At 50.3% G+C, this 16,602-nt stretch overlaps 1 protein-coding gene across 2 annotated transcripts in view; it reads left to right on the plus strand.

The window, feature by feature from the left end:
* LOC144736188 (tyrosine-protein kinase Fer-like) overlaps positions 1–16,602 on the plus strand; it is a 60,703-nt gene that overhangs the window by 24,121 nt on the left and 19,980 nt on the right. The window contains exons 10-14 of one of the 2 annotated variants that reach the window (XM_078618776.1): positions 7,669–7,897; positions 9,377–9,448; positions 11,445–11,462; positions 12,612–12,800; positions 14,060–14,182. In XM_078618776.1, the coding sequence (XP_078474902.1) occupies positions 7,669–7,897; positions 9,377–9,448; positions 11,445–11,462; positions 12,612–12,800; positions 14,060–14,182 (631 nt within the window). The remainder of the gene's footprint in view (positions 1–7,668; positions 7,898–9,376; positions 9,449–11,444; positions 11,463–12,611; positions 12,801–14,059; positions 14,183–16,602) is intronic. The other variant, XM_078618777.1, reaches the window with a different exon arrangement.

Consider the following 16,602-nt stretch of genomic DNA (forward strand, 5'->3'; position numbering starts at 1 on the left):
ACGACCTCCCTCCAACCATGGATTCTGCTGGGGTGGTGGAGGAGAGCCCTGCTGAAGCGAGCACGGGGACTGGAGTTGAAGATGTCGGCGCAATGGCGGGGCCGTCAACATCATCGGACGCTGATCCACGATGGCAACAGATGGCGGAGCAACTGGAGGCACTCAAGGACGTCCTGGCGCAACTGTGTCATCTCGTCACGCCAAGGACGACGGAGGAAGCAGAAGGTGGTCCACGGGCCGCCACGTTGTCTGCCCTGCCGCCGCCATTAGCCACGCGGCAAGAAGCCGCCATCTTGCGCGCTCCGCGGCGCCAAACCGCCATCTTGGCCACGCCGCGGGCCGACGCCATTTTGAATTTGCCACCAGAGGAAACATCGTTGGAGGACGGCGTGAAGAGGAGTCGGAGTCGCCACCTTACCACAGTTAAGGAATTCTCCATCGGGGGCGATTGGAGCGCTTTCGCCTGCAGATTCTTGGCGGCGGTACGTTCAGCAAGATGGACCGATGCTGAGGCCTTGGAAGTGTTGCCGACTCTACTGGATGACGAATCAGTTCGATTTATTCCGTTCCATAACGGCCGAAAAGAAGAAGACTTTACGTGGAGTTTTTGAAGAAATGGCCGACGCCTACGAGCCACCTGACGATGCGCATCGGCGATTTGCTCAACGACAACGAGCACCCGAAGAATCGCCCGTGGCATTCAGGGGTGCGGTGCTGGAGCTGGCCATGGCGGCATATCCAGAGACGCCACCGGACCTGCTCGAGCCTCTCATCTTAGGTAAAATGCTTGAGCTGTCTCGTGATCTGGGGATCCCCATGCCTGTGTGTGGGCATGAGAAGCTCACTTCTCGGGCGGCAGCTAAGTGTCTGGATGCGCAGTTTAATCTCCGTCGGTGGAAGCAAGTGGCGGCGTGGACGGGGGGGCCCGTCGCAGAGGGTGGCGCTCTGGGTTGGGACCCTACGAAGGCGGTCTACGTGCCGGATGAGCGGGGCCCTCAGGAGCTGACGGCCGCCTCTGCTCCATGGTCGGGACGCGGCGGGCCAGGGCCGCGCGCTACGCTACCGGTACGGGGCCGTCGGGATGCAAGGCCTGCGCTTCGGCGCAACGAGGTCGACTGCTTCCGCTGCGGCCGTAGGGGCCACTACGCCAAGGACTGCTGGGCCCGCTTTCCGGGTCCGCCGCAGCAGGAGGCCTCGTTACCAGACAAGCCGACCAAAGAACCTCCGAAACAGGCAAGTCGGCACGCACCAGACACCCGGCAAGGCTTTGCACCTCACCCATCACCTTCGTTGTGCGATCCTAATGTTGTTGTTAAAGAAAGGCCATCGACGGGGCCTTGTCGCTCGGTGACGCAGTGGCGCAAATTGGCACGGAGAGTCGTCGCGGCCGCTACGGGTTCGTCCACTGTACCGGGGTCTATACAAGGGGTGGACGTGCGCATTTTGGTCGACTCCGGAGCGTCTGCGACTATTATATCGGATGTCATTTTCCATCTGTTGGGCATCCCACCGGGGGCCGTGCGTCCGGTTTGCGGGTCGTGCGTCGCTGCGAACGGGGGTAGCATGGGTATCGTGGGCCAGGTGGATGCTAAAATATCTATTGGGGATGTGTCGGCCTCGGGCGTTGTGTTAGTCTCAAGATCTTTGGCGGTTCCTTGTTTATTAGGCACCGATTTTTTGGCTAAGATGCCCATTTTGATCAAAATTAATGAGAATTGTATTGAATTGCCGGGTGGCCGTCAAATCTCGTTTCTGCCGTCGCCCTGGGGGCGACCTGCTTCGGCCGTACAAGTGCAGGCGCTGTCCGTCGCATCTGTGGACATCCCACCTGGTTCACAGATGCTTATTCCCTTGCGGTATCGGAAGCCCCTGCCTGATCGGCTAGGAGCAGTTGGGGTCTTGTTATCACCGTCCGCCACGATAACAACCGGGTTGGCGTTAGTTGGGGCACAGACCATCGTGCGGCCGGATCAATTACCGTTTTTACAGGTGCTTAATGCGGGGGTGGAAAACGTCCGTGTTCCGGCTGGTACGGTTGTGGCACATGCCACTACGGCATTTGCGACTCACGATTGTCTGCATAGCCGGGGAGTGGTTGCTGGTGTTTCCGAGCCAAGGGGTTCGGATAATCGATGGATTGCTGACTTATGTGACGAAAATTCTTCCCTGTCCATGGAGCAACGTGGTGCGATTCGTAAATTGTTGTTGACGTATTCGGATGTGTTCAGCTCCGATGATTTGGATTTGGGCCGCACCTCGTTGCTTTACCATCATATTGATACGGGCAACGCTGCCCCTATTCGATTAAATTCGCATCGGATGAGTCCTGCTGAGCGAGAACACGTTCGGGGGGCAGTGGAAGACATGTTGGCTGCGGACATTATATCACCATCTAACAGCCCATGGGGCGCTCCTGTAGTCTTGGTTAAGAAAAAGGATGGCAAATTGCGATTTTGTGTTGATTTCCGGAAATTGAATAAGATATCGGTGGCAGATGCGTACCCCCTGCCGCGTATGGACGACTCCCTTGACGCATTGTCGGGGGCTAAGTTCTTTTCTACACTGGACCTCTCTTCGGGATTTTGGCAGCTTCCCCTTGACGAGTCCTCACGGGAGAAAACCGCATTCCGTACGCCGCAAGGGTTATTTCAATTCAACTGCCTTCCGATGGGATTGAATGCGGCCCCTGCTACATTTCAAAGATTGATGGAGCTCGTTTTGACGGGGTTGCAGTGGGAGACGTGTCTTATATATTTGGACGATATTATTGTCTTCAGCCACACATTTGAGGAACATTTAACGCGACTGGAGACAGTGTTCACGAGGATGCGCTCTGCGAATTTGAAATTCAAACCAAAGAAATGCCACCTACTGCAACGGTCCGTCCGTTATTTGGGGCACATTGTGAGTGCTGAGGGAGTGTCCACGGATCCGGAAAAGACGGCGTGCGTCCGGGATTGGCCGACTCCGGCCACCGTGGGGGATGTTCGTCGGTTTTTGGGATTTGCCTCGTATTATCGAAGATTTGTGCCGAATTTTGCGACTATTGCGAGGCCCTTGCATCTCCTTACGGGTAAAGGACGGAAGTTTGTTTGGGGACAGCCGGAAGAGGCGGCCTTTCGGAGTCTGCGTGATCTATTGGCTACGGCCCCAACATTGGATTATCCCGATTTCGATCACCCATTCATTCTTGATACGGACGCGAGTGACACAGGTATTGGGGCGGTATTATCACAGTCTAAAGGGGGTGTAGAGCGCGTCGTGGCGTATGGTAGCCGAGTCTTGTCTCCCGCGGAAACCCGCTACTGTGTCACTCGCAGAGAACTTCTGGCGGTTGTTTTTTTCCTACGGCAATTTCGACCGTACCTTTACGGTCGTTCTTTTATTGTGCGTACGGATCATGCGGCCTTGCAATATGCACTTAAAATGGACCAGCCATCCGGACAGTTGGCGCGTTGGTTGGACACGCTACAGGAATTTTCCTTCCAAATTCACCATTGGAAGGGGGTGCGCCATGCGAACGCTGACGCACTTTCCAGATTACCGCGGCGCGCCCCTTGTAAATGTGCGTCGGGGACGCATAGGTGTTCGCCGATTCTAACCCCCCCTCAGCCGCTTGCGTTGGCCGTCGAGAAGTCGGATACTCCGATGGAACCGGGACCGACTGACGGGGTTTTGAATCTGCCGCGGTCTGTGTGGATTCGGGAACAGATGATGGATGAGTCGTTGTTGTCCTTGCGGAAGCGGTCTGCGGGGGACAATGGGAGTCCGAGTACGGCTGTGGGGCCGCAAACCGCTCTCCGAGATGGTCTGCTTATGTGGCGGGAAGGGTTCCAGGAACGCTGGCGTCTGGTGGTACCAACGTCCTTGCGATTCGAGTTGATTAGAACTCTCCATTGTGACACACTCTTACATTTAGGGGTGTAGAAGACCTTGTTGACGTTGCAACGTCATTATTTTTGGCACGGCATGGCGACAGATGTCGTAGGGCACGTGCGCGCGTGCCCTGATTGCGCCCGACGTAAGCCGCCTAAACATCCTTACGTGCCGCCTATCCAGTCAATTCAGGTGTCTCGAGTTAATGAATTGGTGGCACTGGACATATTGGGACCTTTCCCACCATCGGCGAGGGGTAATAAATATTTGCTGGTTGGGGTTGAGTACCTCTCCCGTTGGCCGATGGCCTGGCCGTTGCCCGACCAGTCGGCCGCGGCCATTACCGACGCCTTTTTGTTTGGGTACATTATGGACAAGGGGGCGCCTGAGAGACTCCTCACGGACCAGGGCCGAAATTTCTCTTCTAAATTATTGGCGGAAGTGTGCGCGGGCCTTGGGACTAAGAAAGTACGGACATCCCCATACCATCCGCAGACGGATGGTATGGTTGAACGGCTGAACAGGACATTGTCTGCCATGCTTTGCCATACTGTGAGTGAACAACAATCAGATTGGGATCTGCACATCCCCGGAGTGCTTTCGGCGTACAGGATGACGCCTCATGCGGCTACAGGTTATTCGCCGTTTTACCTTATGTATGGTCGGGAAAACGTGCCGCCGGTGGATGTGCAATTGGGAACCGGGGTGAAGGGACCTCGTAAACCACTCCCTGAATACATTCAGGACACGGTTCGCCGCGTCACGGAGGCGCGGGAGAATGCCCGCGTGGCTACGGCCAAAGCCCAGGCCCGGAACGAGCGGTATGCTCGACGTTCCAAGGGGGAGTGCCCCTGGAAGGTTGGGGACCTGGCCTGGCTCCATTGTCCGCAGGTACGGCCGGGAACCTCTCCTAAATTGCACAAACCTTGGCATGGTCCCGTCCGCCTCATCGAGGTTCCCAATCCACAGTCAGCGCGCGTTCAGATTGGTTCTCGCCGCTGGTTTGTTCATACGTCGCGCTTGAAACCATATGTTGCTCCCCTACATGATGCGTCATCTCCCAATGTTGCCTTGCCGGGGTCTGTTGCTGCCGACTCTCCCCTGCCTGCGTCCATTGATCTTGCTAGAGCGCCTGTCGTACCTGTTCCAAACAGGCCGGCCGTGACACCGCGGGGGACGAGGGGCCTTGCTCGGAGGGCGCCTGCCAGGTCTGCGGGACCTTGGAGCCCTGCAGCCCTTCCGACCCCGCTGCAGGCACATTCGCGGGACACGCCCGAGACTAATCCTTCAGGGACACGGGACGTTGGTGGACTTTCAACAGCAACAGGAGGACTACCCCCTGTCACTCCTCAAATTCCATCATGTTCCCGTTCTGCGGGTGGGCCGCCGACCGTCCGGGACGGGCCGGCGACCCGCACACGTTCTAAATCGCTTACGTTTCGTTGATTGTATGTTGTGTTGTTGTTCTTGTTCTTACTGTTGTATTTATTGCATGCTTCTCGTACGTTCGTTGATGTTACTTTGTGTTGTTGTTCTTGCTGTTATATTGCATGCTTAGTGTCCTTTCGTGGGGAAGGTCGGTTCGCCGCATTACGGTTTGGTATTGTTCAGCCGAGGTCGGCTGGGTTTTTCTCTACGGGGGAGGGTGGTGTAATGCGGGCGTAAGCGACCTTCCGGATGTGACGTCACGGGGAGGTGGAGTCATGTGACGTGGGAGGAAGGTTCGGGTCCTTAAGCGGTAAAACCGGAAGGAGAAGGGAGTTGGGTTGAGACTGGAAAAGGGTGAGGCCACGCGGGCGAACCAGAGAGGGGTGGCACCGTCGGCCAGCGGGGGCCAACCCCGGATACAGTAGTGGGCTACTGGAGGGAGTGAAGCTGCAGCGAGTACAGCCAGGAAGGCTGTGTGAGAGAGGCAGCGGTGAGGCTGCCAGGAGCTACGGGAGCGACAGAGAGAGAGACAGCCACGAGGCTGTCAGAGTCTACGGGAGTGACCCAGGGAGAGGAGCCGCAGCGAGCACAGCCGGAGGGGCTGCGTGAGAGTAACAGCAGCGGAGCTGCTACGGGAGCTACGGGAGCGACGGAGACCAACAGCGGGGCTGTTAGCGGTGACGGGAGCGACAGCGGAGTCGGCACCGTGGGAACTGAACAAATAAAGGACAGCCGTATGGGAAACAGAGATCGAACCAAATAAAGGACACTGAGCCAGACATCGTGGTCAAGTCTTTTATTACACCAGTATCAAAATATCAGAATAGCTTTTACCCTTTCTGGCAATAAAACAGGTGCTAAGATGTTAAAACGGATACCTTTTGCAATGAATCATGTATATGTGGTTAATGCAGACATGATTTCTTGCAAAAAGTTTCTGTTTGGTGTTTTAACATCTTAACACCTGTTTTATTTCCAGAAAGGGTATAAGCTATTCTGACATTTAGATACTGGAAAGGGAGGTCTCATGATACAAACACAAGATCCAGGTCAGTTTCAGTACAGTACACAAAATCCGTGATCCAATCCCATCTGTGAAGGATGTCATTCCTGACATGCAATATCCTGGAGTCTACAAACTAAGTTACACATGTGGTGGGTATTACATTGGGGAAACGAAACTACATTTCTCGGACCGTGTTCGCGAGCACAAGTCAGATCTGAAACACGGCAGAGCCAATACCTCTGCCGTGGCTGACCATTGCTATAATGCTGAGGGCTCTCATGATATTGTTTTTTCCGAGACCAAGGTACTCTGCAAACCTTCGGGCTACTATCAAAGGTTTGTTCATGAAGCCATCGAGATATATAAACATAGACATAACTGGGAAGATGGATACAAATTGAGCAATAATTGGAAGGGTGTTATTAACCAGGTAAAACCTTAACTGCTGTATGGTTTGTCTTCATATCCGCATTTCCAGTTTCTTCAGCCTCCCACTCCCAGCCCCGCTCACTTCCCCTCCCCACCCCGGCATTTTGCCGTGTATGTGTCTTAGCTTCAGCACTCCACTCCCCCTACCCCACACCCCCACCTCTTATCTCTCCTCCCTGGCTCCTCCCCCCTTCTCTTACCTATATAGCCTCTTGTTACAGCAGCCCTTTTGCCCACTTCAGCAATTGTTTTCTTGCTGTGGTTGTCCCACCTGATGACGGACACTTGTGTTGCGCCCGAAACGTCGTGATTTAATTTATTATATTTTGTATACCTACGTGACTTTACCGAAAGAACCATAGAGTATGAGTAGGGTAAAACCTATTATCATATGAGTCGTTTCTGCCTACCACCAGATGTAAAAGTGGGCAGAACACGTCACATGGCTTAAAGGGAAAAGGGCCGTTGGTTAAAAATAACGGAACAGCAGCAGCAGCCAGGGAGTGTAATGTGTCTGAGAGATGGTGCCCAGAGATGTTAACTACCTCACCTGGCATACAGGAGGTTGTGGGTTCGATCCTGGCACATGACCCCTGTATATTTGGAGTTTGCATGTTCCCCCCATGGTTATGTGGATTTTTCTCCAGGTCCTCCGGTTTTTTCCCTCCACATTTAGAAGCATGCCTTTAGAGTATTTGGCTGCTATAAATTTCGACGCGATAATAAGCAACTTCATTGAGCTATTATTTGTGATAGCCAGGTCACTTCTGAAAAAGAGCTATGTAGCTCACTGGGCCTTACCTGGTAAAATAAAATAAATATAGTTTTAAATATAGTAAAAAGGCATCATTTATTTGACGCTGGAATCTAACCAACTGGCTCACGGACGTGCGTGGACGCGCGCTGCCTTCTTTGCCACCCCACTGCAGTGTGCGGCTGCTGTGCAAGAAAGCAGCGCTGCAGGAATGCCGCCAGGGCGTGCTGCAGTTGGAGGGCGAGGAGGCGCGCGTGCTGGGCCAGCGCGACGCCATCCAGGACAAGCTGGAGTGGCTGGGCGATGCCGAGCCGCCCCCCGTCATTGGCCTGTCGTGCCAGGAAGACGCGGGCAGGGCAGGAACGCTCCCGTCGCCGTCGCACTCGCAGAACTCGCTGCACGTGGTCAGTGCCGGGTTGGGTGGGTTTGTCGTGGGTTGTGGCCGAGGGTTGCTCCCCCGGTGTGTGTTTGTTGGGTTGGACCGCCGTGCGTTCGGCTCGGTGTCCCAACGTTTTTGGCGTTCACGGCACTGCTCGTTATACGTACAGGTTAACCCTCGGTTTTCCAAAATTTCGTATTTACGCAATTGACAAATTTCACTCCGGAACACGGCACAAGATCATCAAACAAGAACCCATCCGCGACAGCATCGCAGTATCCCTACAGTGCAACAGTAACGCCTCCACATCACCTTGGCAGTGATTCTAACATGTAGCAGATCTTTTGGTGAGTTCCCTGAAAAGGTTATTTTTTGGAAATTATTATTAAATTGGTTTAATATTTACGTTCTTTATTATTATTTTTATACTGTGAAAAGTGATGTATGTGTATACTTTTATGTTAAATTAATAGGAAAAGCCATTCCGATTTACAACATTTCATACTCTTTGGTTATTTCGGTAAAGTCACGTAGGAATAAAATAATTCACGACGTTTAGGACGCAACATCAGGTGGGAAAGCATGGTCTGCTGCTGAGGCAGACTGTTTTAAAAGGTTTGCAATGGGTGTAGCCCAAGGGTTATAAAGAAGTGGTCGGGGCTAGTGATGTTAATGTGAGAAATTAGCATGTAACTGTAAGATAGGAGAGCTGCCTCCTCGACGAGGGCACGGAAGTGGCTACACCCATTGCAAACCTTTTACAACAGTCTGCCTCAGCAGCAGACTATGCTTTCCCACCTGATGACGGACGCTTGTGTTGCGCCCGAAACGTCGTGATTTATTTTATTTTATACCCACGTGACTTTACCGAAAGAACCAAAGAGTATGGATTCCTGCAGTCACGAAAGCTTCTTATCGAGATTTCGACATTTCGTTTTACGAATGGGTTTTTTTGAAGACTGCATCCCTTTCGTCAATCGAGGGATACCTGTATTGTACATTATCAATTTCATACGGGCCACGGAACGCCTTGGCATTTCGTTCCACATGACGGAAGCCGCTTTGGTAACCGAGCTGTTGCTCCACGTGCTGGCACATTTGGCTATTTGCGGCATTGTTGTGGCGCAGTGCTAACACAAAGGCGCCTGTAATCGTTGATGATTGCTCTGTTCTTCCAAAAACATTACAAGAGCCTTAACTTCCGATGTGAAGCGGGATGGTCCGTACTTGTTAACACACTCGCAGCATTAACTGGGGTCGGCCGTTAGAGCTTGAACCCGTGAATATTGGCCATGCCACCCACCCCCCCGTACGGCCGCTCTTTACTGAACATGGCGATCCGGTGGCCGTGCAGTGAGCACGCGTGGGCATGTGCCGTGCGGCCGAGCATGAACGTCACGGTGGCTCGCGCGTAGGGTCTCCCAAGCATCGTGCCTGTAGCGTCACTGCAGCTGTGCTGTCACCCATGCTGCTGCTGTTGTTGTTGTTGTTGGTGTCGGTTTAGGATGGGATGAAGGCGATGACCCTGGATCTCAAGCAGTCCATCACGGGGATATTTAAGTTCTCAAAGCCAACGGTACAGGTGTACACTATGCACAAAAGACATGAAAAGTCGCTCTAAAGCCTTTACCAGACTGTTGCAGTTAGTAAGCAGCGATAAAGGTCGGCACGGTACACAAGTGAGTGGGTGGCCAACACCATGCCTGTCTACTTTTGTCTCCCCACAGTACTCTATGTTCATACACCGCAGCACTAGCTGCTCATTTAAGGCTAAGTCGACCTAGCAGAGGCCAAGGACCGGTTCATATATGCATCACCGATGTTGGCCGTGAGTGGGTATTAAACCCCGTTTGCCAGAGTAAAATTCACGCTCACGGTCACCATTCCACACATTCACTCACACAAGCGTGCGCAATCATACACGCACACAAGACAACGATCCCACGTATAGTCATAAAAGACTTTTGGAGCAAGTGCTATTTGCGAGCACCTATGACTGGCGGAACGGTACGCATGGGGCTGGGTGGCCAGCACCACGCCTGACCGCCTTTGTCTCCCTAGTGGTAATGTTTAGAAACTGCACCAGGTACTTATTTGAGGCTGAGTGGAGCTAGGGTATGCCCAGGACCAGTTCATATATTCGTCACCGCTGTTAGCCATGAGCAGGAATCAAACTCAGGTCGCCGGGTTCGAAGCACAGCACGCTCACCACGATGCTACCGCTCCCAAAATACGTGCACATACGCCCACTCACACACCCACACACATACGTACATTTACACGTACACACATGTAAACACATACACACAATTATACAGACGCGTGCACTGACATGTTGATGTTATTGATGTAAAATATATTTACGTACGTAAATGTTAATGAAGTAAGCGTTATTAATTAACTATGTTCTTTGGGTATTTCAGTAAAGCTATGTAGATAGAAAAAATAACAAAAAATATAAATCACGACGTTTCGACCGCAACGCAAGCAATCGTCTTCAGGTGAAAAAGAGGGAAATCTGCTGAGACAGGCTGTTTATAAAGGTTTAGAGATGGGCGGAGCAGCTAATGTTAATGTAGAAGCGAGTAGGAGAGAGTGAGTAGGAGAGAGAAACTTGCTTGTAAATGTAAATGTAAGCTCGGCGGGTGGCCAAGCTCGGCTAGGGCCCGGACGACGCAGTGGCAAGCCGCCATTTACTAACACACCTAAAGGTTGGCTGTGTTAGTGAATGTAACTCGGGGAGTCCAAAATAACTGCTAACATAGGTAGGTAGGATAGGAACATCACAGCCAGTTATGACCTAAACTGGTGATTAACGTCCTTCATTGCTCAGTTTGTACCCATCTTCTCGGTTGAAATTGTGTCTGTGTTTATATATCTGGATGGCTTTATCAACGAATCTTTGCTGATAGCCAGTGGGTTTGCAGAGTACCTTTGTCTTGGCAAATATGAATTCTTGCAGTCACGAAAGCTTTTAAGTCAAGATTTAATTAATTATGGTTTGTGTTATTAATTATGTTATCTATTATCGGTTACGATCGACTTACGCATGACCCACACCACGTGTAAGATATCTGGTTATTTTCAGAATCTTTAATTCGACTGGATAAATCCGATGAGCTATGAAGCTCTTTTTTCCACAGATGGCCAGTAGGGGTGGGTCGGCAAGTTACAGCAACAACAAACAATAGAAAACAAACAATCAGAGTGAAAAATAGAGAAAAGGCAAGAAAGTCACGAAAATTCTATAAATAAGTAATACAAATTATATAAATCAAGTCAAGCCGAATTTTTTTACACTAAATGCAAGCTCGTGCAGGGCAGCAAAACTTTACATCGCCCAATGCTGTTATTTACCCGGAGCTACAGGGAAACCTGGTCATAAACTGAACGCGTGGAATTCTTTTGACATGGTAACACACTCTTCATCACCCTGGCCAAAGGGATTTAAAGCTCTCACAACGAAACAAACTGACGCAGCAAATTCTCGAGTGGTGTCTGTGGCTGTGCTTTGTTCTGCAATGCCTCAATTGATGGCCGCTTCTCTCTCTATCTCCTCCTCCTCCCTGCAGCCGTCGCCCACAAACAAGGTAACCGATGACTGTTTCGTTCGTAATTGGCTCGTCACAGCACTCCATTAAAAGTCTCTATCGCTTCTCTGAACGCGACTCTTGTTGTGATGCGTACGTCACGCAACTTTAATTGGAACCAAGTAAGGCAGTGGTTGGCACGCGGCTCTGTGAACGTGTCGCCCCATAGTTCTATGATTCCCGGCCACAGCTAACATTAGTTGCGAGTGATATCTGAACGGGTCCTGAGTCCCCCCCCATCTCCCACTCCCCTTCAGTCCATATTGACGTAATGAATGTGTTGTCAGATAACCCTTACGACCGATACGGCGTGGGGAAGGCCTTCATCCAGCAGTGGAGTGAACAAGATGGGCAGAGCAGAGTCGGGGGATGAAATTGGGCATGAGAGGAGTAAAAATTAAAAGGAGGGAAGGATATTAAATATGGTTCCATGGTCACGAAATGTTAACTACCTTGCCTGGTATGCAAGAGGTCGTGGGTTCGATCTTGACCCTGACGCCTGTGTATTTGAGGTTTGCAAGTCTATCTTCGTATGGTAGCGTGGACATTTCTGCAGGTGCTCGGGTTCTTCCATCCATATTTAGAATCAACATCGCGCATTTAGATTGTTTGGCTGCAATACATTTCCAGGTGATGAGAAGCCACTTCGTTGAGCTATCATTTGTGATGGCCACGTTACTTCTGGAACAAGAGCTATATAGCAGCTCAGTTGGCCTTACCTGGTAAAATAAAAATAGTTTTTAGTGCATGGGGTTGCCCTCATCTAGCAGTAGATTGACAGTCGGAGGAGGGACAAGAAGGGGGAGGAGTGAGCGGGTGGAGGAGGACCTGCAATGCCGAGGCCGATGGCTTCAACTCCCGGCACAGCAGTTGATCTATTATTATTTTCCTACGTGACTTTACTGAAAGAACCAAAGAGCATAGCAGTTGAAACGTTTGTGCACGTTTCTTAAATCCCCCGGCCTCTGTCCCACCAGGCAGTGGTTAATGGGTCTTATGTCTTATGATTGGGCAGGTCGCGTACGGTAGAGTAAAGCGTGGGTACTCCCGCCTTTAACCGGTGTGGAAGGGAAGGCCGAAAAACCAGCGGTGGCACGAGGCAATGAGCGAGCGAGTTGATTGCAGGGGGCTGTGCCTGTAACCCCGCAGGCGGTGCCGACGCGCCCGCTGGATGCGCAGGAGTGGTTCCACGGTGCCATCCCGCGGCAGGAGGCCCAGCGGCTGGTGAGCTCCGAGGGGGACTTCCTGGTGCGCGAGAGCCACGGCAAGCCGGGCGAGTACGTGCTCTCCGCCATGGCGGGGGGCCAGTGCCGCCACTTCATCATACAGAATACCGACGTGAGTTTGGGGGCGGAGGTGCGTGGGCTTTGGAGCCGAGAGCAATGTTGACCGCTGCTGGCAAAACATCCCAATGCCTCAGGATTGCACGTAAGCACCATCCCGCCCCTCCCCCCCCCCCCGGCTTACTGTGAAAACTTGGCAGGACCCTCCTGAAAGAGAGAGTCTTGAGACTCGGTGATACGTTCCTGCTTAAACCAGTGTAATACATTTTTTTTTTTCATTTTACGAGGTAATGTCCACTGAACTATATAGCTCTGATATATAATAATAACAGCACCAGTGAGTATTGGTGGCTGATGAGTCCTAATAAGGATGACAGTGGTCCACATTTGGTTATCTCTGCATCACTGCTGCTGTCAGTCGGTCGCTTTTACTCAAATTTAGTTTCATGGTGACCTCGGACGAGGACCACAATGCACTTCTTCATGAACTGCTGATGGTTTTTGCACAATGCACAAAGGCTTTGAGCATTATACACCTTTGTGCATCTTGTTGGAGACGCGTTGTTGTCCAAACTGCACTCCTATTCTGTTACGATGGGCTTTTCTCGCCATTTACAAATTGGAAGAGGATATTACTGTGACCTCTGTTCCACACACAATAGCAATTTCCCATCCGCCTTGTCACCGAGAGTCAAACGGATATTTAAAATTCTGAAATGTCAATTTAAATGCAAAAACTAATTTTATGTGATGTTTTTCTTCTTCTCGTCATTGGTGACTGGGCTGAGACCATCAACCTACTACACTTTAAATCACATTTGGTAGGAACCCGGACTCAAACCCAGGGTCCCAGCGGTGCCGGCTCGACTTCTCTGACCTCTGAGCCACCGGACCACCTCTTAGAACAACGTCCTAGACGCACGTCCGTTCCTGAGCGATCAGTTTCACATCCAAATTGCTCTCGGAAGTCACGTCGCCTACTCGTCCCCCCAAATTACTTTGCCCACATCTGAGCGAGCAGTCGCACAATCAAGGCCATAGGTAGACTCCCTTTACAGCAGAGCACCCCCCTGTCCCCAGCCCTCTTGCTGGTTAACTCCAAGCCCTACCCACATCAGGATCGTAACTACCAATTGCGAGTTCGCAGACGTGTCACGCGACGATGAGTCGCACGTCGCTGTAAATTTGCCGAGCAGGTTGTCACTTGAGTCCTTCTTCTACTGTGGACAACGGGGTTTGTGTCAACGTGCGACCAATTCGGTTTGCCCAACGGCTTCCTCTTGCGCGTGTGCTTGTGGTGTTGTCTCGGCGCAGAACCTGTTCAAGTTTGAGGGCGACGGCTACGCTTCCATCGTGCAGCTCATCGAGCACCACGTTTCCTCAAAGCAGGTGGTCACAAAGAAGTCCCGTGTCGTGCTCGTGCGGCCCGTCGGCAAGGTACGGCAAAGCGTCATCGTCGTCATCATCGTCGTCATTGTCATTATACAAACATTACACTGGTTGTCTTCTTTGTTGTCACCATCATTATCCTGATCACCAGCATCATCGTTATCTCCATTGTCATCCATAAGAGGTTTTTGGGTTAGATCGTGTAAATATATAAATGTGTCGTTAAACCCGGCACCACCGGACACAGCCAACTAGTAAGGGTTGTCACGTAAACAGAACGTGGCCAATTCGTCACTAGAACAGCACATCGGTGTGTTGGAGAGTCAAGCCACAACATTTACAAACTGAGTACGACGTTTCACCAGTAATTACAACTAGCTTCATCAGGCGACAGCCAGATTTGTGGAGAAGTCCACCTGTTTCGTTCCTTATGTAGAGGCGTAGATGTGTTGACCACCCTTCTGCGCTCTTGCACAATGTGGGGGGGGGGATTACTGAGTCAACGTACACTATGCATGTGCCTTATGCGAGCCCTTTGAACTTGTCCTTCCTGTCTATTGTGTTTATTAAAATAACCCTACCAACGGTAATCCCGATTGAAGTACGCTGCCCTTTGTAGGCATGCATTTAAATAATATATGATTTTATGATTCGCTTCCACGCAGCACTTAGACGGTAGCTATCCGAAGGGTTAAAGTTATTTTGATTTCTTTCAATTTCGATAGATTCTCTAATTAGTCTTGGCCAGTAGTAGCTAGTTTTGCTCAAAACTTCAACATTATCAAAATCATTTGAGTGTCCTTGTTGGCACGCGTGTTCTGCTACTGCTGATAGTTGCATTTGGGAGAATTTAATATTTCTCTGATGTTCTTTTAGTCTTATGCTGATCATTCGTCTTGTTTACCAGATATTAAATTCTGGATCTTACGTACCGTGCTAAATCTGACTGATGTTTTGTTTTTCCAAACATCTGGCTAGTTTATCAGTTACTCCCGCAATGTACAGTATTTTGATCGTTTTAACTACTTGGGCAGTTTCAATGCTCTTGTTATTTGATTTGGTTTTGGTATTCAATTCCCTAGATTTGAAGCTTTCGTGACTGCAACGATTCATATTCTTAGGTTTTTTCGGTAAAGTCACGTAGGTAAAACACTTACCGAAAAAACCTAAGAATATGAATATTCAATTCCCTGTTGATTTGTACATCATTGTAACCGTTCATTTGCAGCGCTTCTTTAACATGTTGAATTTCACTTCTCAGACTGTCACCATCTGACACTTTCTTAGCTCGATGAATGAGCGTCTTGATAATTGCAGATTTATGTGCGGGGTGATGGTGTGACTCTGCATTCAGATAGCCATCAGTATGCGTTTTCTTTCAGTAAACACCGTGTGTTATTTTACCATTTCGACCCCTTCCGAGCAGAATATCCAGAAATGGTAGAGTTCTGTCAGCTTTCACTTCCATGGTGAACTGGATGGATGGGTTTTGCAAGTTGAGATGATGTAGAAATGCGTTCAGTGTATCTTTGCCGTGTGGCCAGACCACCAATGTGTCTTCCACATATCTAAACCAAGCAGATGGTTTTAGTGTGCTTGAAGCTATTTTGCGTTTGTTTCAAAATCTTCCATGTACAAATTCGCTATCACAGGAGACAAAGGAGAGCCCATTGCTGCTCCTTCCTTTTGTTTATAGAAGTCACCTTGCCACAAGAAGTAGCTGTTCTTTAGACAGTGTTCAGCTAGTCTTGGGATATATTTGGCTAAACCTTTGTTCGTTACCAGAGTGTCGAGTAATTTAATGGACTCGTTGACCGGAACCCTCGTGAACAGAGAGGTCACATCAAAACTTACGAGAATATCATTAGGATTAAGCTTAATATCTTTAATTACATTTACGAGATGTTCAGAGTTTTTGATGAACGAAGAGGTCCTACCGATATAGGACTGTATTTGTTTCGTTACGTATTGTGCTAATTTGTACGTGGCAGAGCCTATTGTACTATGGGTATTAATTGGACATCAGGCTGTGCGCTTTGGATGGGCAGATTTGTGCCAGAAAGGCATTGCGTGTTAACCAAAAATTAATTGACTTGACTGTCCACCGCCAGTTGGTAAGCCTGCCGACAGCCTCAGCTCACTACTCAAGAGCGTGAGAAACCCGGATTCAAACCTAGGTGGTTACTGCTGTATGCGGCCTGTAATGCAGCACTGTGGAGACGGAGCATTTGTGGGTCATTCTCACGTTAGTAGGCATCGAGGTCGCCATGTCCTGGATTGCCAGTGGTATCGTGCCAGTACAGCAAGCCGGGTTAATTTCCATCTGTATGGGGATTGGAATGGGGGAAAATCCTCTTAATATAGGACTACAGAGCTTAGGCAATTGTTTGTGCTGGTTATGGCTACTTTGCTACTCGCCTGTGGTTTCTCCGTGCCTCTGACAAATTCTACAGCGTGTTGAGATGCAA

Source organism: Lampetra planeri, chromosome 59 (assembly GCF_965212315.1).
Source record: "Lampetra planeri chromosome 59, kcLamPlan1.2.h2, whole genome shotgun sequence".
NCBI classification, from domain to species: Eukaryota; Metazoa; Chordata; class Hyperoartia; order Petromyzontiformes; family Petromyzontidae; genus Lampetra; species Lampetra planeri.